This window comes from Dipodomys spectabilis, unplaced genomic scaffold, assembly GCF_019054845.1.
Source record: "Dipodomys spectabilis isolate Male_0828 unplaced genomic scaffold, ASM1905484v1 ptg000021l, whole genome shotgun sequence".
In the NCBI taxonomy this organism is placed as follows: domain Eukaryota; kingdom Metazoa; phylum Chordata; class Mammalia; order Rodentia; family Heteromyidae; genus Dipodomys; species Dipodomys spectabilis.
In genome coordinates this window covers 8,971,167-8,994,538 of record NW_024870698.1, presented here as the reverse complement: position 1 = coordinate 8,994,538, position 23,372 = coordinate 8,971,167, and the positions used below count along the sequence as shown (strand labels likewise).

At 38.1% G+C, this 23,372-nt stretch overlaps 1 protein-coding gene across 4 annotated transcripts in view; it reads right to left on the bottom strand.

Moving 5' to 3' along the window:
- Nucleotides 1-234: 234 nt before the first annotated feature.
- Rbpj (recombination signal binding protein for immunoglobulin kappa J region) overlaps nt 235-23,372 on the bottom strand; it is a 71,665-nt gene continuing 48,527 nt past the window's right edge. For 3 of the 4 annotated variants that reach the window (XM_042674717.1, XM_042674718.1, XM_042674719.1), the window contains 9 exons: nt 21,063-21,159; nt 13,692-13,856; nt 11,786-11,960; nt 9,324-9,461; nt 9,104-9,216; nt 5,125-5,265; nt 3,673-3,828; nt 3,298-3,401; nt 235-3,126 (listed from right to left, as the gene is read on the bottom strand). In XM_042674717.1, coding sequence (XP_042530651.1) covers nt 2,811-3,126; nt 3,298-3,401; nt 3,673-3,828; nt 5,125-5,265; nt 9,104-9,216; nt 9,324-9,461; nt 11,786-11,960; nt 13,692-13,856; nt 21,063-21,159 — 1,405 coding nt within the window. In that variant the 3' untranslated portion in view covers nt 235-2,810. Of the gene's footprint in view, nt 3,127-3,297; nt 3,402-3,672; nt 3,829-5,124; nt 5,266-9,103; nt 9,217-9,323; nt 9,462-11,785; nt 11,961-13,691; nt 13,859-21,062; nt 21,160-23,372 lie in introns of those variants that run through there. The other variant, XM_042674720.1, reaches the window with a different exon arrangement.

Sequence of the window (23,372 nt, the reverse complement as noted above, 5' to 3'; positions counted from 1 at the left end):
ATAAGATACACCTGGAAAACAGATTAAAAAAAAGAAAGAAAGAAAATTAACCATAGTTTAACCATTCTAAGAGTCTACGAGGGTAAACCACCACCACCACCACCCTGCCATCTACCAATGCTGCACCAGGAGGACAGTGTCCCAGCACACCTGGAGGGCAGGATCCCATCAATCATCCATTGAAAATGATTCCAAAGTCTGAAAGGACCATTTTTTTGTATTTTGTCTTTTTCAAAGCAGCTGATAAAAGAACTACAGTTAACAAGCTACAACAGACAAGCCATTTCATTCTTCAGTCTGTAGCATGAGAACAGTGGAGGAAATGCCTATGGAAGTACATTCTTGAACTTTGCAGAAAACAAAAACAGAAAATGGGTTGACAGTCTTGTTTAAATTGTCTTATTAGAAGAAACAAAATAACCGACATACGATATAAACCTTATTTTAAAGCAAAAAAAAAATCATTTTAATAAAGCCCAGAAAATAAACATTCATTTGGAACTACAAAGCTGGGTAAGGAATCATTTGTTCTTCAAGCATTTGTTATTGGCTAAAATAATTTCTTAGCTAAATTCTAGATTTTGGAAGTAGAGGAGATGTGTGGCCTACAAGAGAACACTGGAAACATTTTTGCACTGAACAAAAGAACTAATTCATTAGTAAGGACAGAGAACTACTACTGAGAAACAATCAAGTCTGTAAGGAAAAGCCAGTGAGGAGCTTGCGCAAAGGAAGATAAGGCCACAATGAGTTCTGGTGATCTGGAAGGGACTCACAGTGTGAGAGGCAGGATACCCTGACAAGGAGGAAGCGAGTGACCAGAACAGCCTGGACAAGAATGAAAAGGCTGTATCGAGTAGCCAGGGGTGATTACAAAGGCGTGCAGTAAGAAAAAACCGCAGAAACTAACCACCTCGTGTGTTTTACTGATGACAATCCCCTTGAAAACAAAGGAAAGGCAATTTAAAGATGTTAGGAGTAATATTTACAGTGGCACAGTCTAGGCAAAAGAATGAGCGATAAAGAGAGCAAAGCAGGAAAACATGCTCCTCACAAATGACTTGAAAAGTCTATTAATAGAAACTTTTAAACAATCCAAGACACCAGAAAGACACTGGGAACGCTGCACGAAGTTACAGTTTTGCATTCATTAAGGTACTTGTGGCTCCTGTTTTATGGGACAGTAAAAGCTTACCACAATCTAGAGGTAGTTTTTACTCTAAGGATGATTGTATCCTATAACATTACACATGTGGCTCCTTTACTAAATGTAGCTCAGGGAGTCTGCTGTAATTTCTTAAGAAACTGAACAAAGGCATAACCAAAGTGCAGGAATAGAAGCAATATGAAACTGGTGAGATGAGCAGGCAAGGCTGACATAGCCCTGAATGCAGCCAAATCTTAATGGAGAGGAAAAGAAATGTTTTCTGAGTAGGAGACATTTCTGGAGATGCTCAGTTCTAAGGATGAGAAAACAGAACAAAACAAAACAAAGCAGAGAAAGAGATAGAAACATAAGTTACATTTGCATTTTTATAAACTTACATCTATCTGTTTCTAAGGTACTGTCTTCCAGCTATTGGAGTTGATCATCTAATAAAAGCATCTCTGTTTTAAGATTTCAATGATGCTCTACTTAGGCTATTTTTTTTTGAAGTACAATAATAAAACATTTTGCTGAGATATTCCTCATTCCACCATAAGGGCACCAGCTACCACTTGGTAGCAAATACTTCTCATGATAATTTTTTGTCATTCTCTAACAAGGCAGAAACCACCCTGTTGAATGAAATCACGGGAACATTCCAAGTTCAAAATAAAATGTTTAACTTACACATAATACAAGTTATGTACAAGATTAGGAAGGGGTGGGGGACACCTGAACAAACCCTGGAACACACAGATGAATTGATGTATGGGAGAAGAGAACACTTCAAAAACATGTTCCACGCCATTAACTCATAAAAGACTAAACAGCCACATTGAATTCCATGTAAATGTTAGAACTTCTTGGATTACTGCTATAAATACATTAAAAAAAAAGAAAAGAAAAGAAAACATTGTCTGAGAATAGAGACTAACATACATTGCATGTATTGCAGGCAAGGCAGAGGCATTTTTTTTAAAGCTTTTGCACAGACTTCATATAATCTTAAAAAAAATATGCAGGCCTTTACAAGATTTGACTCGCTGAAATCAAAACCATTTCAATTCATGAAAAGTCACAAGACTTCAGCTTAAAAAAAAAGTTCCAGCCTTAGACCAAAAAGAACCTGGAAGTGTAGGTAATTTGATTAAACAAGCTTGGCCAGGCTCAGAACCTGAATGTACTTTAGAGCAAAAGCTCAAGGGGTGGGGAGAACAACCTATTTGGTAACAAGGCGTACTATGTACTGTGATATAAAAAAGGTATGGTGAAAATGTACCTTTTACTAAAGCTTATACAAGTTCCTTGGTCCATAAAAACTAGGTTAGATTTTTGTCTTCTAGTTTGCTTGACTTTTATTCCAGCCACACATCTATTTCTTGCCCATTTAAACAAAACCAAACAAAAACCAACCAAACAACACCGTGAGGGGAAAAAAGCTGAAAAACTTGGTTTCCAATAGTTTGTACATGTTGATGTTTTTGTTTTACTGTGGCTTCTGTGTTTCACATCAGCACTTGCAGGTAACAGGGTTTTTTATTTAATAGCATCTATCACCTGGTATGAAGTTTCCCCAAGAAGCCACAAAACATTGTTCTTTTTTGTGTGTCAACTTTTTTTTGCCGCACTTGAGTCAGTTTAAGTCCTAACAAAAAGACGGTAGTTAGGACACCACTGTTGCTGTAGACGATGTGACACTGGTTGAGTTTGTGCTGGCATTTGTGTAACTTCCCTCGCTGTTGCTGTTTGATTCGTTAGGCGGCACTTGGCTTGAGTTGGCTCGAAGGATCGCCCCTGCCGCACTGCAGTGGGGCCGCGGCCCTGGTTCTGGGGTGTAGGTAAAGGTAAGGCTGGTGGAATAAATGATTCCATCATTGCGGACCAAAGTTACTGGAACCTGGACTGGCTGTCGAACCCATCTCCAACCTTCTCGGAATGCAGAAATGTCTGGGACAACACAGAGCATACTCTCTCCACATCTGAGGAGAAAAAGAAGTCACTTAGAAGCACTTTAGAAAACAAAGCACATTTTCAGAAAAAAGTCTTCTAACAAGTTGCTTAATACATTGTAATGGATGTCAGGAAGAAGCTCAGGGACTCACTCACACCCCTCAAAACCTCTGGATGACGTAAAAGGTTTGATCCAGTACCTGTACATTGTTTCGGCTTCTACATCCCCAAACCACACTCGTAAGTTTGGAGTGAAGTTTTGTCCTGTGAGTTCAAGCATTGCTACGTCCCCGCCACCATTCAACTGCAATTCACAGAAAAATCACATCATTAAGACAACTTTTCATTTTTTACTAAAGTACACATTCAACTTTTATTTGTGAAAGTGTGTATAAGTTTACATTTGCAAAATGTTTCTTTTAAATGCATGATCACAAAGCTGCCTAAAAATATTCAAGGTAACATACAAGTTGATGTTAATGTAAGTACCCAGATCACACAATAACTAAAGAACAATCAAAGTTACTATGAAATAATTTGTTAGTCATGGCTGAGGAGTTGGGGCCTGGTCTCACCTGAAGGCTCTCCACAACAGGCACAGGGGTGACTGGGGCTAGAACTGGCCCCATTCCCTCATAAAATGTATACTCTGCCTTATCTGTGCTAATGATTGTCCAGGAAGCTCCGTCATTTATCATCTCTTTATTTGGTTCTTTTGGACATGGAGTGGCCTTTGTGAGAAGACAGAATATTCAGAAACAAGAGTTTTATACACATTACATTACAGTATAAGAAAATTTATCAAATAACATTACAGACTTGAGTTAGTAAGGAAGAGTTAAAAAAAAAAATCTGTAGACTTGCCAGGAACCATAGGCTCATGCCTGTGTTTGTAGCTACTTAGGAGATGGGAGTTCAGAGGACCTTGGTTCAAAGGCAGCTTGGACAGTAAGTCTGTTAGACTCTTATTGCCAATGATCCACCAGAAAAGCCAGAAGTGGATCAAGTGGTAGAATGTTAGTTGTGAAAAAAGCTTAATAATTTAAAAAAGAAAAAAAAAGCCTAAGGATGGCACAAATAAATAAATAAACCTGTAAACGTAAAGTATGCTGCTTTGACAATCCCTAAAGAAAAGGTAAACGAGAGTATTTATATGGAAGACCACAGTAGTTCGTGTTATAAGACAAATGTTTAGTAACACATTAAATAATCAATATTTAACCATTATCAATATAATTTCATTCATGAGATCAGTTGATATAAGTGCATATTAACTCAAAAGAGTTTATGGGAAACTATTATAGTTTATGCACATATCACAAGAAGAAACCAAATCTGAACTGACAACCTCCTACCCCTAAGTAAGGAATCTAAGGACCAAGACTGAGCATACCCATTAGTTCAGTCTACAGCTATCCCTCTGGTATAGGAGTTTGGCATGAAACTGTAACTAGCCTATTAAATTATCTACCCATGTCATAAATGTGCCCTTAAAGCCTTTGAGTAAGGATTAGATTTGAATCATGTCATCGTCACTATCGTGGGAGACCCTCATGTAAGGCTGGCTAAAACTCTGAATCTTCTGAGATCTTTGTCTTACATAATACATACTCATAATTTCAGAAGATTCATTTAACGTCAGAGTTCAACTGTGAAATATTCTCCTACTCTGTACTCCAGATTAAGAATCCTGACATTGGATGAAAACTTTGTTTCTAAGAACATTCACAGTTTGAGTTCTCCCCTGACAAAGGATCATTGGCACGTCGGGGACCAAAAGAATAATAGATGAGCATAGCTTCACACATTTGCATAAATTAATAGCTCATGACAATTTCTTATTTCCGTAAACTGCTAGTCCACTGATTTGTAGCATATTTCATTACTTAAAAAAAAAATCAATATATTTGCAGCACTGGGGAATGAAAGAGGATCTTAAATATACCATTAATAAAATGCTATATTAATAAGCAACAACCCCAATCCAGTTTACATTTTAGATTTTTACCAGTAACTTCAAAACATACCTGAAATTGTATTATTCTTTCTTGAGAAAGGCACAAGTACATTCTTTCTGTATCCTTAAGGTAAAATGCGCATTTGTGGAGTTGTGACACAGGATCATCTGCATCCAGTAATGCCGTCTGCTTATCAACTTTCCTAATTATCTATATTTCAACAATTAAAAATTTAAAGGTTTACATCTAAACATGGAAAGGTTTTATTTTTCACTGTCAAGAGTATAGTACATAGCATATGTTTAATTAATAATATATATACCTTCATAAGGTATACTTTGCTACACTATAGGTTGGTATCTCCCAAATTTATAACTCAAGGCCCATCCTCTCGGCTGCACTTAAGACTCTTAACCACCTGGCCAGCATATCCTACTCACAATGTGGACAAGAATTGCTTACATACAGAAACACATTTACAAACAATAAGGCTAGGAATTAAAAAAATCCTTTTAGAAGGTGGGTTCCCAGTGGCTCATGCCAGTAATCCTAACTATTCAGGTGGCTGAGGTCTGAGGATTATGGTTAGAAGTCAGCCTGGGCAAGAAAGTCTGTGGGACTCTTTTCCCTACCCACAAGAGTACAGTACTACTCTTGAGCAAAGACACTCAGGGACAGCACCCAGGCCCTAAGGACTGGCACATGAGAGTGCACACACATCCTTTTCGATATTATGAAAAGCATCAAAATACAGGGATCATTACCCATTTCTACAACACCTGAGGAGTACGGGAAGGGCCAGAAGCACTTGTTTTCTAAACCAGTGGTGTTCACACATAATGAATTATGCACACATAATTCATTGGGAGTTCTCAAGTTCTCATCTACTGCTTAGGGCTCATTTGGGGCCTGATAAGCTTGTGTTTCACACAAATTCCCAGGTGATATTTGTGTTCCATATATTAAGTTGTAACTACTTATGTTCTTTGAAATAACACAAATATTCCAACATCAAGGGAAACACCCTATAAGGCTATTGTGGGTACGTCAGTCACAGCAGTCATTTAAAATACAGTATATAATTATTTACATATTAAAGAGAATGGAATTAGAATAAGGTTTGCAGACCATGAAATGAGTTCAGAATAGTTAGGCAAACTGCTCAGAGTTGGGGGGGTGGAGGAGACTGCCATCTAAAAAGGCTAACTGTTGCAATTAGCATTAAATATCGTTAATATTGCACAATGTTACTGGTTTTACTACTTGATTCACATTTCCTTTCTGTTCCAAGATCATTTTGTTTCAGCTAAGCCTCAAACTTTAGGTAGTAGTCTTCATATTTACATTATTTTGTGTTGTGGGTTTTTAGTTGGAATATTTAGAATCTTACCAATCTTAACATAAATTAAAAGGAGAGGTTACACTTTTAGCAATTGTAGATTCTACTATAGTCTGTGAGACTAAACACAAGCAAAATGCTTCAGTTCAACGCTTAAAGCTTCATGGGATTTAACAACCCAATGAAGTCTGGCTTTTAGAGAAGTAACTGGTGTAGGTCTAAAGCTGCCCAAAGAGCTCAGGCGCATTGGCTGACCCACCTCCACCCGAGAGTTATGGTTCTCCCCAGCACTGGTACTCAGCTTCCCTCATGGTGCTCCGCCAGCTGCTACAGCACAGGGCAAACACAGGCCACGTGCGGCCTGGAACTGCACTACAGTTCTTGAGGCACAGACACTGCTGTCCATAGAGCCCATTATGATTTCTAATTATTAAGATAAGAAATTTGAGTACGTAGGTAATTACCAAAATCCTTACAACTTAGGTATGTAAGCTGTACTTTCAGAAACCATCAGGTGTTATTCCAACTGGCTTGTTTTTGTAGACAGGTAATACGCTATATATTAAAGACAGGAAATAACTTATCTATATGCCAGAGTAGACAGTAGAAATTAGTGCACTTTTGCTGCATGGGTGACACCTGAAGAACAGAACTGTAACACGCAAGACGTAAATCTCAGATACTTTCACCCCTAGCAAGTAGGTAACAGGATTCATGTTAGTTGGCCAGTCCTGTACACACAAGACCTTTTTTGAGAACATCCTTCAAAACGCAATTTGTACTGTGACAATTATCCCATTGAAACTCATTCTCAGAGGGACGGTGTTCTCTCAGCAAAGCTTTCCAACAAGGTTAATATTCTCAGAGGCATGAAAAGCAACTTTCAATAAATGATCATCTTTTCAATTATTAAATAGTTGTACAAAGGGATTACAATTTCATAAGTCAGGTTATAGTTATACTTCTTGATCAATATCACCCCTTCTTCGTTCTCCCTCTATTTTTCCCCTCCTCTCATCCCTACCCTGAAGTTACATACATTTTTTACATACATTGAGTATAGTGACACATGCTCACCCTTCTTCCCTTCATTTCTGTGATAATGATAATCTCTTTAAAAATGATTATGAAAGCTACAGAATGTTGCTGTTATTGCTGTGTATAGCTGTAGTTCAAGGAGCTGAAGAGTGGAGACATCTAAAATCTACCAATGATCTGGGGGAAACTAGTCACAATTCAGTCATGGAATTTCTAGAAAGACATATTTAACATGTTAAAGAAGGTATTGTAAGTTTTTCCAATATATTTTCTATATAAACTTCTTAATTGTAATATTTCTTTGAGAGCTACAGAGTTTTCAGTATAAAAAGAAAAATAAATAAAAGTGACTGTCAAGCAGATGACTGTACTTGATGTGAAACTAAGTGAAAACACTTAGTAAGCCTATGCCAGGTGCTTTTGTAGTATGAACAAAGTGAACCAGCATTGGTGAACAGGAGACCATTCACCCAGCAAGTGGGAAGCAGTGAATGCATTTTGCTCCTTTCTCTCCATGTCAACAGATACCTTTCCCTACCTTTATACTTCATATTGGAATCTGTTCCAGATTCAAGGCTTTACAGATTAATACTACACTTTACACATTTTAGCTTACTAAACTAAAATGGGAAATAAATCACCCTATATAACCATATTTAGGTATATATACATATATACATACACAAATAAGATGACTATATACTCAGCTTCTCCTGAAATAGCCTCAAAAAATATAAATCACTGAAATAGTTCACCAGAGATACATTAAAAACATGTTGACAAATAGCATACTAAATATTCTTCCACCTGCCCTTAAAGCAAACTTACCCATAAATCCTGGTTGTTTTAATGCAGCTAAACCATACTATTTCAAAACAAACAAAGGAAAAATGGGACAGGGGTAGAATTCTAAGGACTTTCGTTTTCATTTTACTGAGAAATTTTCTATGTTTACAGTTTTAAAGTCTAGAGAACAAAAAGCCCCCAAATCCAAAATACCCACTTTATTTAATCATTAATAAATCTGTTAGTGTAATATAATAAAAACTATGCTTATGTAGATAAGATTTTTATGCTTTTAGAGACCTGGTCCTTGCAATAAGAAGTTGGCTCAGTGATAGAGTGCTTGCTTTGCATGCATGAGGCTCTGGGTTTGATTCCTCAGCACCATATAAACAGAAAAAAACCCAGAAGTGGTGCTGTGGCTCAAGTAGTAGGGTGCTGGTCTTGAGCTGAAGAGCTGAGGGACAGGGCCCAGGCCCCAGAGTTCAACCCCAAGGACCAACAAAAAAAAAAAAAAGAAAAAAGAAAAAAGAAAAGAAAAGAAAACAAACAAAAAAACTGGTCTTTTATTTGGATACTGCAGATAAGATAAAAAGCAGTGTATCTGCATTAGTAAAAGGAGGAAAAATTTACAGTGCCATCTACTGGATATGTTCAGATATGCAACCTAAAAGGAAAAATTAATTAGAAATAATGTAGTCACTAGCAACAGGTTTTATAAAAACAGCTAATTTCCTAAAGAACTTCAGAGATAAGGGAGAACAATCAGTTACAGGGATAATTGGCATCACTTTTCAAAAATGATATAAACATCAAGGTGCATTTTTTAGTATTTCCTATTTTAGGAACCAATTTTTACCTACACTAACCAAAGGAGTAGAGACTTACCAATCTTGGGAGTGCCATGCCTGTAACTGAGCACACAAGCTTGACTGTTTGTCCATAGTGGATGTAACCATCTCGGACTGTGAATTCTTCTCCTTCCGATTCGTCATCATCCACTGCAGTAGGTAGAAAAGAGATCAAATTAGCATCTTCTATAATTTATTGTCTTCTTGGGAAAATAAAACTCAAATAACAATTATAATAAAAACATTTGTGTACTCACAGAGATGAATATAAAATGCTCCCCACTGCTGTGAACTGGCATGGAAATTGCCTCCTTCTACATGCAAGTATCTGGTACTAACTGTCTGGGATCGAAGTCGATTAAACAAAGCCACCTTTGTTCCTGAGGCAATGCATACTGCAAAGAAAAAAATGGCTCCTATTTAGGGGATTGTGGCAGGGGCCAAACAAGAAAGGACTTCTGCTTTGGTGGGTTAAATTTTTTTTATTTAAATGTAACAAGGAATAGATTCTGAGACAAATGCTACAACCTTTCATGAAAGAACACATATAATAGCAAAATGAAAAAAAAAAAAAAGTCAAGGTATTTCTTAGGAATAAAACTACTAAAATAGTGTCTTAACTGTCATTTGAAAAGCTTGACACAAATGGCTCATACCTATAATCCTATAATCGCTCAGGATGCTAAGATCTGAGGAATACAGTTTGAAGCCAGCCCAGTCACAAAAGTTCATGAGACTCTTATTTTCAAATAACCACCAATAAAGCCAGGAGTGGAGTTGTAACTCAAGTGATAGAGTGTTACTAGCCTTGAGCAAAAAGCTCAAATACATGTGTAAGCCCTAAGTTTAAGTCCCTGGACCAGCATCCAAATTAAAAAAAAAAAAGAAAGGAAAAAAAAGAAAGAAAAAAGTCCCTTTAAGCTACAAACTGCCTAATATAATGCTGATCATTAGAAGGAAAATTATCTTTACAATAAATGTTTAATAGTATGAATTTGATCAAATAATTTATAAGACTATTCACCCACTGAAATTATGTATACCTAGATGCACTGATAAGAAAATATTTGAGTGAAAAGGCAGACTATAAATCACTCTGCATAGTGTGGTTCCACTAGGCATGTGTGCACAATGTCTCCACATGCTTGCATTCAATCCTATAGAACATACGTAGAGGAAAAATTGTAGAAGAATTTTTACTAAGGTTGATTGTGACTGTATATTATGATTTTGGAGATTCTGCTATCTTTTAAATACTCTGAAATGTTATACTGCATGGAAAACAGCTTATAGTCTATTTACAATATAAAATAAAATTTGTTAAATGTGAGAAAAACTATCTTTTCTAAGTGTATTGCTTAAGAGTTCCTTCTTTAGCCTGGTGGCTTGGCTCTTGTTATGAGGTACTGCCTTGGGATAAGAAAGGATTTGTAAAATGTAAGGTTTTTGTCTTAAACTGGTTTCTTTTCAAGATGGAATTAATTACAACATGCCCCACAGTGTTCGAGAAATATAGTTTGGGATTACTCATGAACTGTTAATCTTATTTCAAAATCACGTATGGAAATATATTTTACCCCATTCAACTAGCCAATTGTGAACAGATGGGAAAACCCAAGCTCAACCAATCTGAGCCAGAGGGGCTGGGCCTGCTGCATTAGGAATAAATAGCAGAGCAGACTGCCTGTTCTGTGTGCTTGCTTACCAGATTTTTGGCTGATGGTACACTGTTCTGCACAGAAGTAAATTTTGCCTTGCTGAGACAATTCTTTATTTTCATCTCTCTGTCTCTCTCTGTCTCTCTATGTGTGTGTGTATGTGTGTATGTATATGTATACACATATATATAATTATTTTAAGACTTACTTTAGATGTGCAAAACACATTTATGTAAATAGGAAAATACCCTAAAAGTGATGCTCTACCATCAAGACACAAGCAGAAGTGTTTTAAAAAACAAAAAACACACATACACACAAAAAAAATCACAAATTACAAAAAAGAAAACCCTCAGGAGGGTTTTCTTGAGGAGTCTCAAGTGTTAGGGAATATAAAGGCCTTGAGTTGAACCAGTTACAGGCAAAACAAAACATCTCTGCATTCTGAATTGGAAATAGACTGAATACAAGACATTGGTACTTTTTGCCTTTTATATATAAATTTTAAAGAACAATAAATGTGTAGGTGTTGAAATGTGTATTTCAAACAGTGTATATATCTTTAATATTCAAAAAACTCTGCTGATAAGATTAGTCTATTCTGGGCAACCATATTTAAAAATTGTTTTTTTTTCTCTTAGGCTAGCTATCCGAAGCCTGTTTGAAGTTTCTTTCCAGGGGTACTTGTGACCTTCTAGGTAGATCAGTTCTTCGTGGAATGAGAAATGGCAGATCGTTCAGCATTACTAGCCCAACACACGGAATGCTAAGATCATTTCCCACCTAGTCACTTTCCTGAAGGAAAAAAGTCCCACTATTTTCCCAAATGCCCCAGGAACAGTACAAATTCAACTCTAAACGTAATCTTAATTAAGTGAATGAAAACCTGAGAACTGATCACTTCATTAGACCATGCACAATACATTTTTCAATATGAAAAATTAAAATGAGCATAAGGGACATGAAACCAGTTACAAATGAATTGTTACTGAAAAGGCAGCATTTTAACTTGTAAAAATGATGAGAGCTGAGGGTAAGTGAGAGAGCTCGAGCATACATACAGTCAGCATTTTTCAGTGACTGCTTCTTTTTGGAAGGTTTGGAGATGACTTTTATCCTCTTGCTGAGGAACACGCCAATGTCATCACTGTTGCCATAGAACATCTTTACAGACAACATGAAGTGTTTTCTTTTGTCTGAATCAGATATGTACAATGTTTTGGCTGTGCAATAGTTCTGTGAAAGAAAAACAAAGTTGTAATAACACTGGCTTCAAAATGAAACCAGACTAACTAGACCTGAGTATAGGATACCCTAAAATAGAGGCTATAAAACAATACTTTAAACATGGTTAAATTCATCTAAAAGGATTACCCAAAAGAACTGGAATTAAGTCTGGGAAAGTGGCTCTGTGGTAGAGTGCTTGCCTAGCATGCATGAGGCCCTGGGTTCAATTCCTCAGCACCACATAAGCAGAAAAAGCCAGAAGTGGCGCTGTAGCTCAAGTGGTTAAGTGCTAGCCTTGAGCTGAAGAGCTTAAGGGACAGTTCCCAGGCCCAGAGTTCAGGCCCCACAACTGACAAAAACAAACAAACAAACAAAAAACTGAAATTAAAAGTATAAGAAAGAAATGTCCACATCATTATGTCAGTTTTGGTAACTGAAATTATAGTATTCAAGTTATAACACCAAATAGCAAAGATACTTCAAAATGGTACTACCTCAATGGCTTTAAAATCCTCCCTAGTCCTCTGATTCAACCATAAGACCAACATAGATGGCTATTTATTTAGAAATAGCATCACATACAAATCTCCTTATAAGAAAATATTTCTAATAAAAGTACTTTGAATACATAATAACTAGAATTATCATTTTAAAAATGTGTAAGAACACTGACCACAAAACTCACATCCCAAAGGACTCAGAAAATATTAAGTTTTAGCCAGATAGGAGGCTGAGATCTGAGGACTATGGTTTGAAGGCGGCTCACACAGGAAAGCTAGTGGAGACTTTTATCTCAATTAACAGCCAAAAAAAGCTGGAAGTGGAGTGCTAATTTTGAGCAACAAACCTCAGGATGGATGAATGAATGAACACACACACACACACACACACACACACACAAATTTTTTGAAAAAACTAGCAGCAATAAAAGGTAAGTTAGTTTGGCAGTGGTGGCTCTCACCTGCAATCTCTACTCCTCAGACTGAGATCTGAGGATCAAGATTCAAAGACAGTCAAGGTAGGAATGTCTGAGAGTCTTATCTCTAGTTAACCCCCCTTCCCCCCCAAAGCCGTAAGTGAAGCTGTGGCTCAAGTAGCAGAGTGCTGGCTGTGGCCCAGGCCCCAAGTTCAAGTCCCAGGACCAGCATATAGTAAGAGGAAGAAGAAGAGAAGGAAGAAGAAAACGAGGAAAAAGAAGAACAAGAAGTTATAGTTCTGTACTATGGTTAAGCAACAATCTTTACAACCTAGATAAACACTTCTAAGAATTTGCCTATGCCTCTGCTTCTAGCAGAAAACAGATTAAGAAGGCTGAGTAAATCACTATCAACAGGTGTATTCTCATTGGGTATCATGTTTCTGTCACACAGACGTGATTAGCTATCTACCTTTACCAGTGGCTTCCAATACAAATCTCTGGTTTCCACGCTGTTAAAACACCTAGCAAGCTGTGCAGGTTTCCTATGTGCCACCTCTAGATGTCAAGAGCATAGGTTCATAACTAGATCCCAACTATTTGAAAGGTTGGTTTCTGATTTTAGATTATATATTCAAGAAATTGTGATAAATGCCCCTCTGTAAATACAACTACTTAAAAATAATATAGACAGATTAGACAGACAGATATTGTGACTCATGGCCATGGTTTTAAACCAACAAACAACAACAACAAAAATGAAGGTCGACTGCATTCTGATACCACACAAGTCCTTCTCACAGGGAACAGCAGCCTTCATTTACCTTTCCTTCCAAGTTCAGTTGCTGCATTTCTTGGTCACTATTACCTATCCCAATAAATGCACATGGTTGAGACTCTTGTTCAGAACAACCATCACGTTCCATTTGTTCTTTTTTTTTCTTCCATCCACTACCCATAAGATATACACAAGGAGGAGGGCAAAAAAAACCTGAATAATGGTTGAGAAACACAAAGCAATTAGATTCAAGACATTTCATTTTCTTGAACATTATCACTACTATACAACCATATCGAAAGGCCCTGAATTCCTACGAAAAATATTACAACGCAATCGAATCCATCTATAGGACAAGAATCAAACTTTTTTTTTTTTTGGGGGGGGGGGGGAGTCCTAGGGCTTGAACTCAGGGCCTAGGCGGTGTCCCTGAACCCCTTTTGTTCAATGCTAGAACTCTACCACTTGAGCCACCTTCAGATTTTTCTACTTATTTGGTACTGAGGAATCGAACCCATGATTTCATGCATGCCAGGCAAGCATTTTACCACTTAAGCCACATTCCCAGCCCCAAGAATCAAAACTTTTGAATTTGTTTGGGTAAAAAGTTTTGAGGTAGAATTTCTTTTTTTTTTTAATTGTGAAAATACTGTACAGAGGGGTTACAATTACATGGGCAAAATAATGAATACAGTTCTTATCAAGCATTGTTGCCTCCTCCTTTGTTTCCCCTTCCCATACTCCCCCACTCTACCCGATCCCCCCCCCCCCCCCCCCCCCCCCCCCGCCAAAGTTGTAAAGTTCATTTTATATATTCCTTATGGCCAGATGCTGGAGGTTCACATAATCCTATCTACTCATGAGGCTGATATTTGAGGACTGGTTTGAAGCCAGCTCAGGCAGAAAAGTCCAAGTCCCTGTGAGACTCTCATCTCCAATTACCCATTCAAAAACCAGAAGTGGTGCTGTAATTCAAAGTGGTAGAGCATTAGCCTTGAGTTCAAGCACCACAACCAGCAAACACGCACGCATGCACGCACACGCACGCACACGCACACGCACACGCACATTCTTTACTCAACTTATGTAACTAACTCCTTTGCATCTCACCTTCATAATAATAATAAAAATTGAAATTAAAATTAAAATAATAGACCACTAGACTCGTGATTGATACTTAGTATCTACTCAACATATAATGCTACTCTTGTTACACATATTATACTTAATCTTACTTGGTATTTAACCTGGAAAGTAGCATTAAAGCAATCAATATTTCAAAATATTAATTAAACTATGTATAAAGTAACAGGAAAATGGATTATTGTGGTGGGAGTTCTATGAGAGCATACTGCTTTGTGTCTCTAACCCTCTAAATCCTTGGTGCACCATAAATGCCTAGAGATCTTTTATGTTAAAGGAATCAAGACACTATTCTTTGAGCACATACTTGCTTTGCTAGTTGCTAACAAACACCCTCATAAATTCTACCCACCTAAAGTGACTTCCTTATCTAACAATTTTTTAAAGATTCCAAAGCCAAGTTCAAGCCCCATATTTTACATATCTTAAATTAGTTGATATGTAGGATATAATTCACTTACGTCCAGTCATACCTGCTAACATGTACATACACTAAATGACTTATGGCACATTGATGGTGTACTTCAAAATTCCTACAGAAGCTAGGCAATATAATAAACCAGTATGAATATCCTTTAATTACCCACAGAACTGGGTTCCTTCTCTTTCTTAAAAGAAAAGCCCTCATAGTAATTCATATTAATTTTTTTGATCTTGGGGGGGAGGGGGTGGTAGGGAGGATCATGGGGCTTGAACTTGACCTGAGCGCTGTACCTCAGCTCTTCAGCTCAAGGCTAGTGCTCTACCACTTGAGCCATAGCACCACTTCTGGTTTTCTGGTAGTTTATTGGAGATAAGAGTTTCATAGCTTTTCCTGCCCGGGCTGGCTTTGAACCAAGATTCTCAGATCTCAGCCTCCTCAGTAGTTAGGATTACAGGTGTGAGGCACTGGCGCCCAACTGTACTATTATTTATAGTTAGGAATTTGAAAAAATATTTCTTTCTTTCTTTTTTTTTTTTTTTTTGTCGGTCGTGGGGCTTGAACTCTGGGCCTGGGCGCTGTCCCTCAGTTCTTCAGCTCAAGGCGAGCACTCTACCACTTGAGTTACAGCGCCACTTCCGGTTTTCTGGTGGTTTATTGGAGATAGGAGTCTCACGGTCTCTCCTGCCCGGGCTGGCTTTGAACCGCGATCCTCAGATCTCAGCCTCCTGAGTAGCTAGGATTACAGGCGTGAGCCACCAGCACCCGGCTGAAAAAATATTTCTTAATTCTCTTGATCCTACTGTTAAAAAAAAATAATAACTTAAGCTGGGCACCAGTGGCTCATGGCAGTAATCCTATCTACTCAGAAGGCTGAGATCTGAGGATTGCAGTTCGAAGCTAGCCAAGGCAGGGACGTCTGAGACTCATATCTCTAATTAACCACTAAAAAACCAGAAATGGCACTGTAGCTCCAAATAGTAGAGCACTAGCCTTAAATGGAAAAAGCTCAGGGTCAACACCCATGCCTTGAGTTCAAGCCCCACGACCAAAAAATAAATGACTAAATAGTTTAAATGAAATGACAACCAGCCACTGGTGTGTGTTATAATTAAGAAAACAGCAGGGGTGGTCAGACATGTGAAAGCATACCCACCCATAGAAGCAAATTTGATCTGATTTGATATGAAATCCAAACCAAGATGCTGGTGACTCTCAGGCCTTTCTGAAGGTAAGCAGAATGGGCTTCTTGTTGCTATCCCCTGAGTATCTACTGCAGCAGCTACTGACTGATTCAAAATATAATGGCACTGTCTTTCCTCAACTGGAGCCAGAAGTAATTTTTTGAGAAGCGAGCAGGGTTTATTTAGTAGTTATTAGTTCTTCTAGGTATCTCTAGAATATACATATATATGTATGTATATATACATATATCAGGATTACAGTAATACAGACAAAATTCCTTAAGGAATTTATACTCCAATAAGAGGCACAATTTAAAAATAATTCAAATAGTATATACACTTTGTTAGCTAGTGTTCCCTGAGGGAAATAATAAAGCAGGAATAGAATACTTGAAAGGTGAACCACATGGGGTAGCCAGGGAAATCATCCTTAAGCTACCATTTAAAGCCATGTGGGTAGCTGGGAAGGTGGCTCAGTGGTAGAGCGCTTGCCTTGCATGCTCAAGGTCCTAGGTTCGATTCCTCAGCACCACATAAGCAAAAAGAAAAAAAAAAGCCAGAAGTGGCGCTGTGGCTCAAGTGGTAGAGCACTAGCCTTGAGCTGAAGAGCTGAGGGACAGTGCCCAGGCCCAGAGTTCAGGCCCCATGACCGGACCAAAAAAAAAAAAAAAAGAATAAAGCCATGTGGGTAAAGCATGTGAGTAGAGGAAGATCAAGTGCAAAGGCTCTGTGGTTAGAACTACGACCAATAGTGGGGACATAAACAAACCAGAATTCTGGGTCAACAGATGAAGCCAGACCCAGTGGGCCCTACAGACCAGGTGAGTAAGGAGGGAAGCCTCTGTAGACTCCTTGTATTTATTTAAACTAAAAGAGAAGTGCAGCTCTATTGTCTGTAGGCTTGCACTGAGGGCATGGATATAAAGGTCATAGTCACGGTAGTAGGCCTACCTCCAGGTTACTCCAAGTTTGGAAGAATGCCCAGATTAGCAAGACTCATTTTGGAATTGTTTCAATTCAAGTCTTTCTGGCTTTTAATGCTGGGAACTACCCAATGCTTACTCTGGCACAGACTCAAGTACCTCGAGTGTCATATTCTCAGGAGATAGTAAAGGCATCACTTTTAGAAACTCATCTCCAGTTAGCATTTTACTTGCACTGATAGTAAGACTTCTTAGCAAACTAAAACATTAGCTACAATATTCAAGGAGCTATGCTTTAGATAGTATACCAAATGTGGTAGCCAAATCTCAGTTATCTCAAAATATACTTTCATTTCATATCTGAAAAATAACATGGCCTGAAATGATAAAAGAATGAGTACTGGTGGTTTCTCAGATGCATTGTGACAAAATGCTTATGAAACAGTATAAAATTAGCCAAGTAGATAAAACATTCTTTTTCTCAGTCATCCAGGGATTGTCAAGCATTAATAAATGTGGAAAATAGGCTAGCCCTGTGTTTGTATATCAACCCTACAATTATTCACAAAAGCCATGATACCCACCCCCCAAAAGCAAAACCCTGGTAGATCTAACAGATCTGAACATAGAAGACTATGTAGGGTGCAGATGAAATCATTTTCTAAATATTTCAATTGTTGTCATTAAAAATTAGCACGAGTGCAAATTTTCACTTTCACAGGTTTCTTTTGCTACATCAATCAAATAAAAGATAAACATATGTATAAAAAAGGGAATATACATAAAGAAAATTAAAGGGACTGAGGATATAAAGAACACACAATTAACCTAACAAAAATTAGCAGACTTGTATCTACAATTGTGTATGAAATGTTCTTACTTTGGTCAGTATGTCCTAAACTCTTAGTGAAAAGTTCACAGAGTTTAAAAGCTGCATTTAAAAACAAAATAAACTAACAAAAAAACCTATTAACCTGGGTATTGGTGGCTCAAGCCTGTAATCCTGACTACTTGGAGACTGAGATTGGGAGAAATGTAGTTTAAAGCTAGCCCAGGCAGAAAAATCTGGAAAACTCCATCTCCACAGAGGTTACCAGTCATGGTGGGGTGTATTTGTGATCTCAGAAATGACAGAACAGAAGCCTAAAGTGAGCATATCACCGGTTCTTAGCACATAGAAAGCAAGACTCACCAGGAACTGGTAGCTCATGCCTGTAATCCTAGCTACTCAGGAGGCTAAGATCTGAGGATCCCAGTTTGAAGGCAGCATGAACAGTCCATGAGACTCTTATCTCCAAAAAACTACTCAGAAAAAGGTGGAAGTGGCGCTGTAGCTCAAGGAATATAGCTCTAGCTTTGAGCACAAAGAGGCTCAGGTAGTGCATCTAGGCCCTGAGTTTAAGCCTCAGGACAAGAAAAAGGACAAGGAGGGAAGGAGGGAAGGAGGGAGGGAGGGAGGGAGGGAGGAAGGAAGGAAGGAAGGAAGGAAGGAAGCAAGGAAGGAAGGAAGGAAGGAAGCAAGGAAGGAAGGAAGGAAGGAAGGAAGGAAGGAAGCAAGGAAGGAAGGAAGGAAGGAAGGAAGGAAGGAAGGAAAGCAGGCAGGCAGGCAGGCAGGCAGGCAGGCAGGCAGGCAGGAAGGCAGACAGGCAGGAAGGCAGGAAGGCCCTATTTCAAAAATAACCAGCAAAACTCAGGGTTATAAGAGTGGCTAAAGTGGAACAGCACTTGCATCGCCAAGTACAAAGCCCAGTCCTTACGTAATCCAGACCTAAATAACAATGTTGCCTTTTTCATTTTGTCCATGGCAATGTTACTCTCTGCCACTTGGTGGTGATATGCCCACACATAAGATTTTTATATTCATTTTATATGCTTCAACAACTATTCCCATGAATCCTAGTAATAGATCTTGGAAACATGTTAGCTGAAGGCTTTTTGTCCATCCCAATATATACAAGAAGTGTGGTTAGACAAACTCATGTCATATCATTTGTGTACCTTCTCAAAAATCACTACCCTCTGATGCTTACTCTGTTCAAAAGGACCATATTTTGGAACTTTGGAATATCAGTTACTCCAATGAATACAATTCTTAGTATGACTTGAGAACCACAGTCTCAGTGTCTCAATGCTGTGGGACTGTCTCTACAGTATCACTATTGCTGCATACTAATCAGTGGAAAAAGTTGATGCTACATTTCCTTCAGAAAAAAGGACTTTCTACTTTTTTAGCTTGGGGAAGCTTTCCTTTCTTTTCCTTTTCCATTTTTGGTAGATCTGAGGATCACTGTCCAAAGCCAGCCTGTGCAAGAAAGCCTGAGACTCTTACCTTTCCAATTCACTACCAGAAAATGGGAAGTGGTGCTAAGGCTTAAAATGGTAGAGTGCTAGCCTTGAGCAAAAAAGCTCAATGACAGCACCCAAGTTCAAGCCTTACAACTGACAGCCACCCCCACCCCTGAAAAATATTAATAAATACTTTTCAGCTTTACCCCTTTTTTCAGCTCAGATTTAGACTACATCAAGAAAAGTTCTATTCAATTTTCTTCTAATATGAAAATTAATTATATAATTATATATTTCCCTTCTCTTATGTAAATACTAAAAGCTTTCTTTATGCTGTAATTTCTAGGATTCCATTCATTCCTTTCAATTCAACCTAAACCTGAATTTTCATTCCTTTTCTCAGGAAGGTTAGGTTCTTTTCCTTTGCCTCAGCCTCAACTCAGGTCATTTTTATCTAGTAAAGCTTACCCCAAACAATGCTATTTGAAAGACAATGACTCAAGAAACTATTAACAAGAAAGTTCCAGAAACCAAGTGGAAAAACAAGAGTGCTGTATATTGGTTAGTGGGCTGAAGCAGGGGGAGGTGCATTAAATGCCTATTGAGGCCTCCCCTCCAACAACAAATGGGCTGGCTATAAATGATGATCTGAGGTCTGTGATGTATTACAGTGAAAGAACACTTGCTAAAGCAAACCTGAAATTCTGGGTTAGACCCCTACCATCACCACAAACGAAACACCAAACAATAGAAACCCACAAAAAACAGTACCTTTGTAAATGAGCTAATGTTTCATTAAAATATTTGGGGGACATGACTCTCTTCCACCCCCTCCCTCACCACCCACCAACACACAGAGTGGTTTTAATTTTGTGAAATCAAGAACTTACTTAGCCATATGATCTCTACTAAATTGTCCTGGTTTGAGTATGTCTCAAGTTTCTTTGTTTATTCCATTTAAGACACAAATCCCATCAAGCATAATCCTAGCACCCAGGAGCCCAAAGCATGAGGCTTGAGAGATGTGAGGCCACCTGGGCTACACAGGGGCCCAGTCCTTCAAGGGTTTTTTGTTGTTGTTGTTGTTCTTTTCTTTTTGTGTTGGTCCTGGGGCTTGAACTCTGGGCCTTTGCACTGTTCCTGAGCTCTTCAGCTCAAGGCTAGTGCTCTACCCTAGAATCACCACACCACTTCGTTTTCTTGTGGTTAATTGGAGATAAGAATCTCATGGACTTTTCTGCCCGGCTTGATTTGAACCTCGATCCTCAGATCTCAGCCTGTTGAGTAGCTAGGATTACAGGTATGAGCCACTGGTGCCCCACTCTTCAGTTTTAAAGGTCAGAATTCCACCTTCTCTTTCCATTACTCCAGTAACAGAAACCAACCTCAGACATAAATACAAATACGTAATTTTCAACTAATGTGATAGATACAACTATCCACCACAAGAAGTATTTTTACCTTTTTTCATTTCCATATGACTTCTGTGCAACTTTTGCATGAAGAATCAGTACTGTTTGATCTCCTCTTTCTTTTAAATAATTTCTCATTGCTTCCCTAAAATGAAACATAAATACCATCATGTATGGATGAAATTCCAAATGCCACCTTTTATCCTCCTTATGCTCTGCAATGAATGTAGTGGTGATGAATATTTTAAACAACCAAATCTAAGGAAAAACCAAAGCAAAAACACACTCATGAGTTAAATGTGAAGAATACTAAACAATGGGACAAGGAATACTGTTCATCTTCCAACTCGATAAGCTCTGTTCTTGGGCGGGGCGGGGGGACATTTCTTCAGGGCTGGGAATGTGGCTTAGTGGGAGAGTGCTTGCCTCACATGCATGAAGCTGTGGGTTCAATTCCTTCATACCACATAAAAAGAAAAAGCTAAAAGTGGTGCTGTGGCTCAAATAGTACAGTGCTAGCCTTGAGCCAAAGAAGCTTAGGGACAGTGCCCAGGGCCTGACTTTAAGCCCCAGGACTGGCAAAAAACAAAAGCAAACAACAACAACAAAAAAAACCCCAACTTCATTCTTTGAAATTTATCTTTTGAATCAAACCACAATTACAACCTCTAGAATAAACAAAAACCAACCTTACACTACCAGTGTTGCTTTATATTATTTATAATTTAATTTTGTTCCTGCTCTCCTTTTCTTCCACTCCTATTAGAATCAGTTTTCCACTTAATACAAAAGCTGTAACAAAGCATTCAAATTTATTATACTATCTTAAAACAGCAGAGCTAGATGAGGACTAAGAAATGCCTATCACTTATACATAAATATAATTCTCCAAAAGATGTTGCTAAGCACATGAAACTTAATGGAGCCTATTTAAAATTAGTGGAAAAAAACTAATTTTTTGATAAAACACAATATTAAGTCTTTCATGAACAAACTACATATGAAGAAATATGTGTATAAAGAAACAGGCTCAATGTATGTGTATTTTTTTCCCTAGCTACCTTGCTAAGCAATATGGCAAAGCAAGGTCTGTAACACCAAACCAACAATTCTGGGTGAGCCAAATTCCAACTGTTGAGACTTTTCCCCTCACCTAATTAAAGGTGCTTCAAAGATCATCATCAAAAATACTTTTTTACTAAATTTAAATGCCATTCTTTATATTTTACAGAGTCAATATACAAATAACTCCAGCTGAGTAGGTAGCCTCACAAGAAAATCAAATGAAATAGTATTTCTTGTGTTTACTGAGTGCCAAGTCATGAATTAAGCACTTCAAAGTCACTATTGACATCACTTTGACTGTGTTGTCAAAGGTCCTGCAATGAGTACATGGCAGTCAGGAATTGAACCTGTAATGTAAGATAGTAATGTGAGTGAATGAGGCTGGCAAGAAGGGAAGTCAACTTCTGAACAGCCTTCAAAATTGGACATCTGTAAACTTAAATACTAAGTATACATGTTGAAGATAATTCAAACATCCCTCTTTATTAGATGATTACAAAGTGGTCACAAGTAAAAAAATATTACAAGATCTGGGGGGGGAAAAAACTTAAGACATGAAGAAAATCTACCCCCTTTACAAACTGGGGCACACATCATCCTTCAGCTTTCTTATTCATTGTAGAGGAACATGCTGCCTGCACAGTCTGAACTGAAAGCAAGGAGAATCCTGACAGGATCTAAAACACTTAAATATGGGACAATCAGTTACCAGGGGTGCCGCCACTTGTTCTACTGAGTAGCCTTTACTTTCTCTTTACTAAATGAACTCAAAACAACACATATTTCTTTTTTATTTAGTACAGAGAAAAGACTACAAGGCAAGGCAAAGTTGTAAAGACGTTGTCAACTAAAAGATAATAGGAGATAGAAGATAATAGAAGACAGAAAAAAGTAGACGAGCTTTGTATCTTCTGTTTTGGGAGAAAGAAGCGTGTATTAATTCCTTCTGTGGGAAATGCCAGCCCTTGGTACCTGTGAGTTGAGAATTTTCAACAAATCCCAGGAAATACCACCTATAGTGTGAAGGAGGGGTCTGGGCTGTGAAGGTGGGCTTCACTGGGGGATAACTGACAAAGCTAAGGGAAAAAACAAAATTACACACCCAATAAGCAGTAACAGGGAAAAATTATAAATGGAAGCTGAAAAAGACTAGTAATGGAGCTGGGGATGTGGTTTAGATGCCAGTGCTAGACAACACTGGACCTGGGCTAACCACTTGGGGGACAGGATGGGCTGGTAGGGGCTAGGAGCGAGGAGGATGGAGGGAGCAATAGTGCCCAATTGAATTGAACT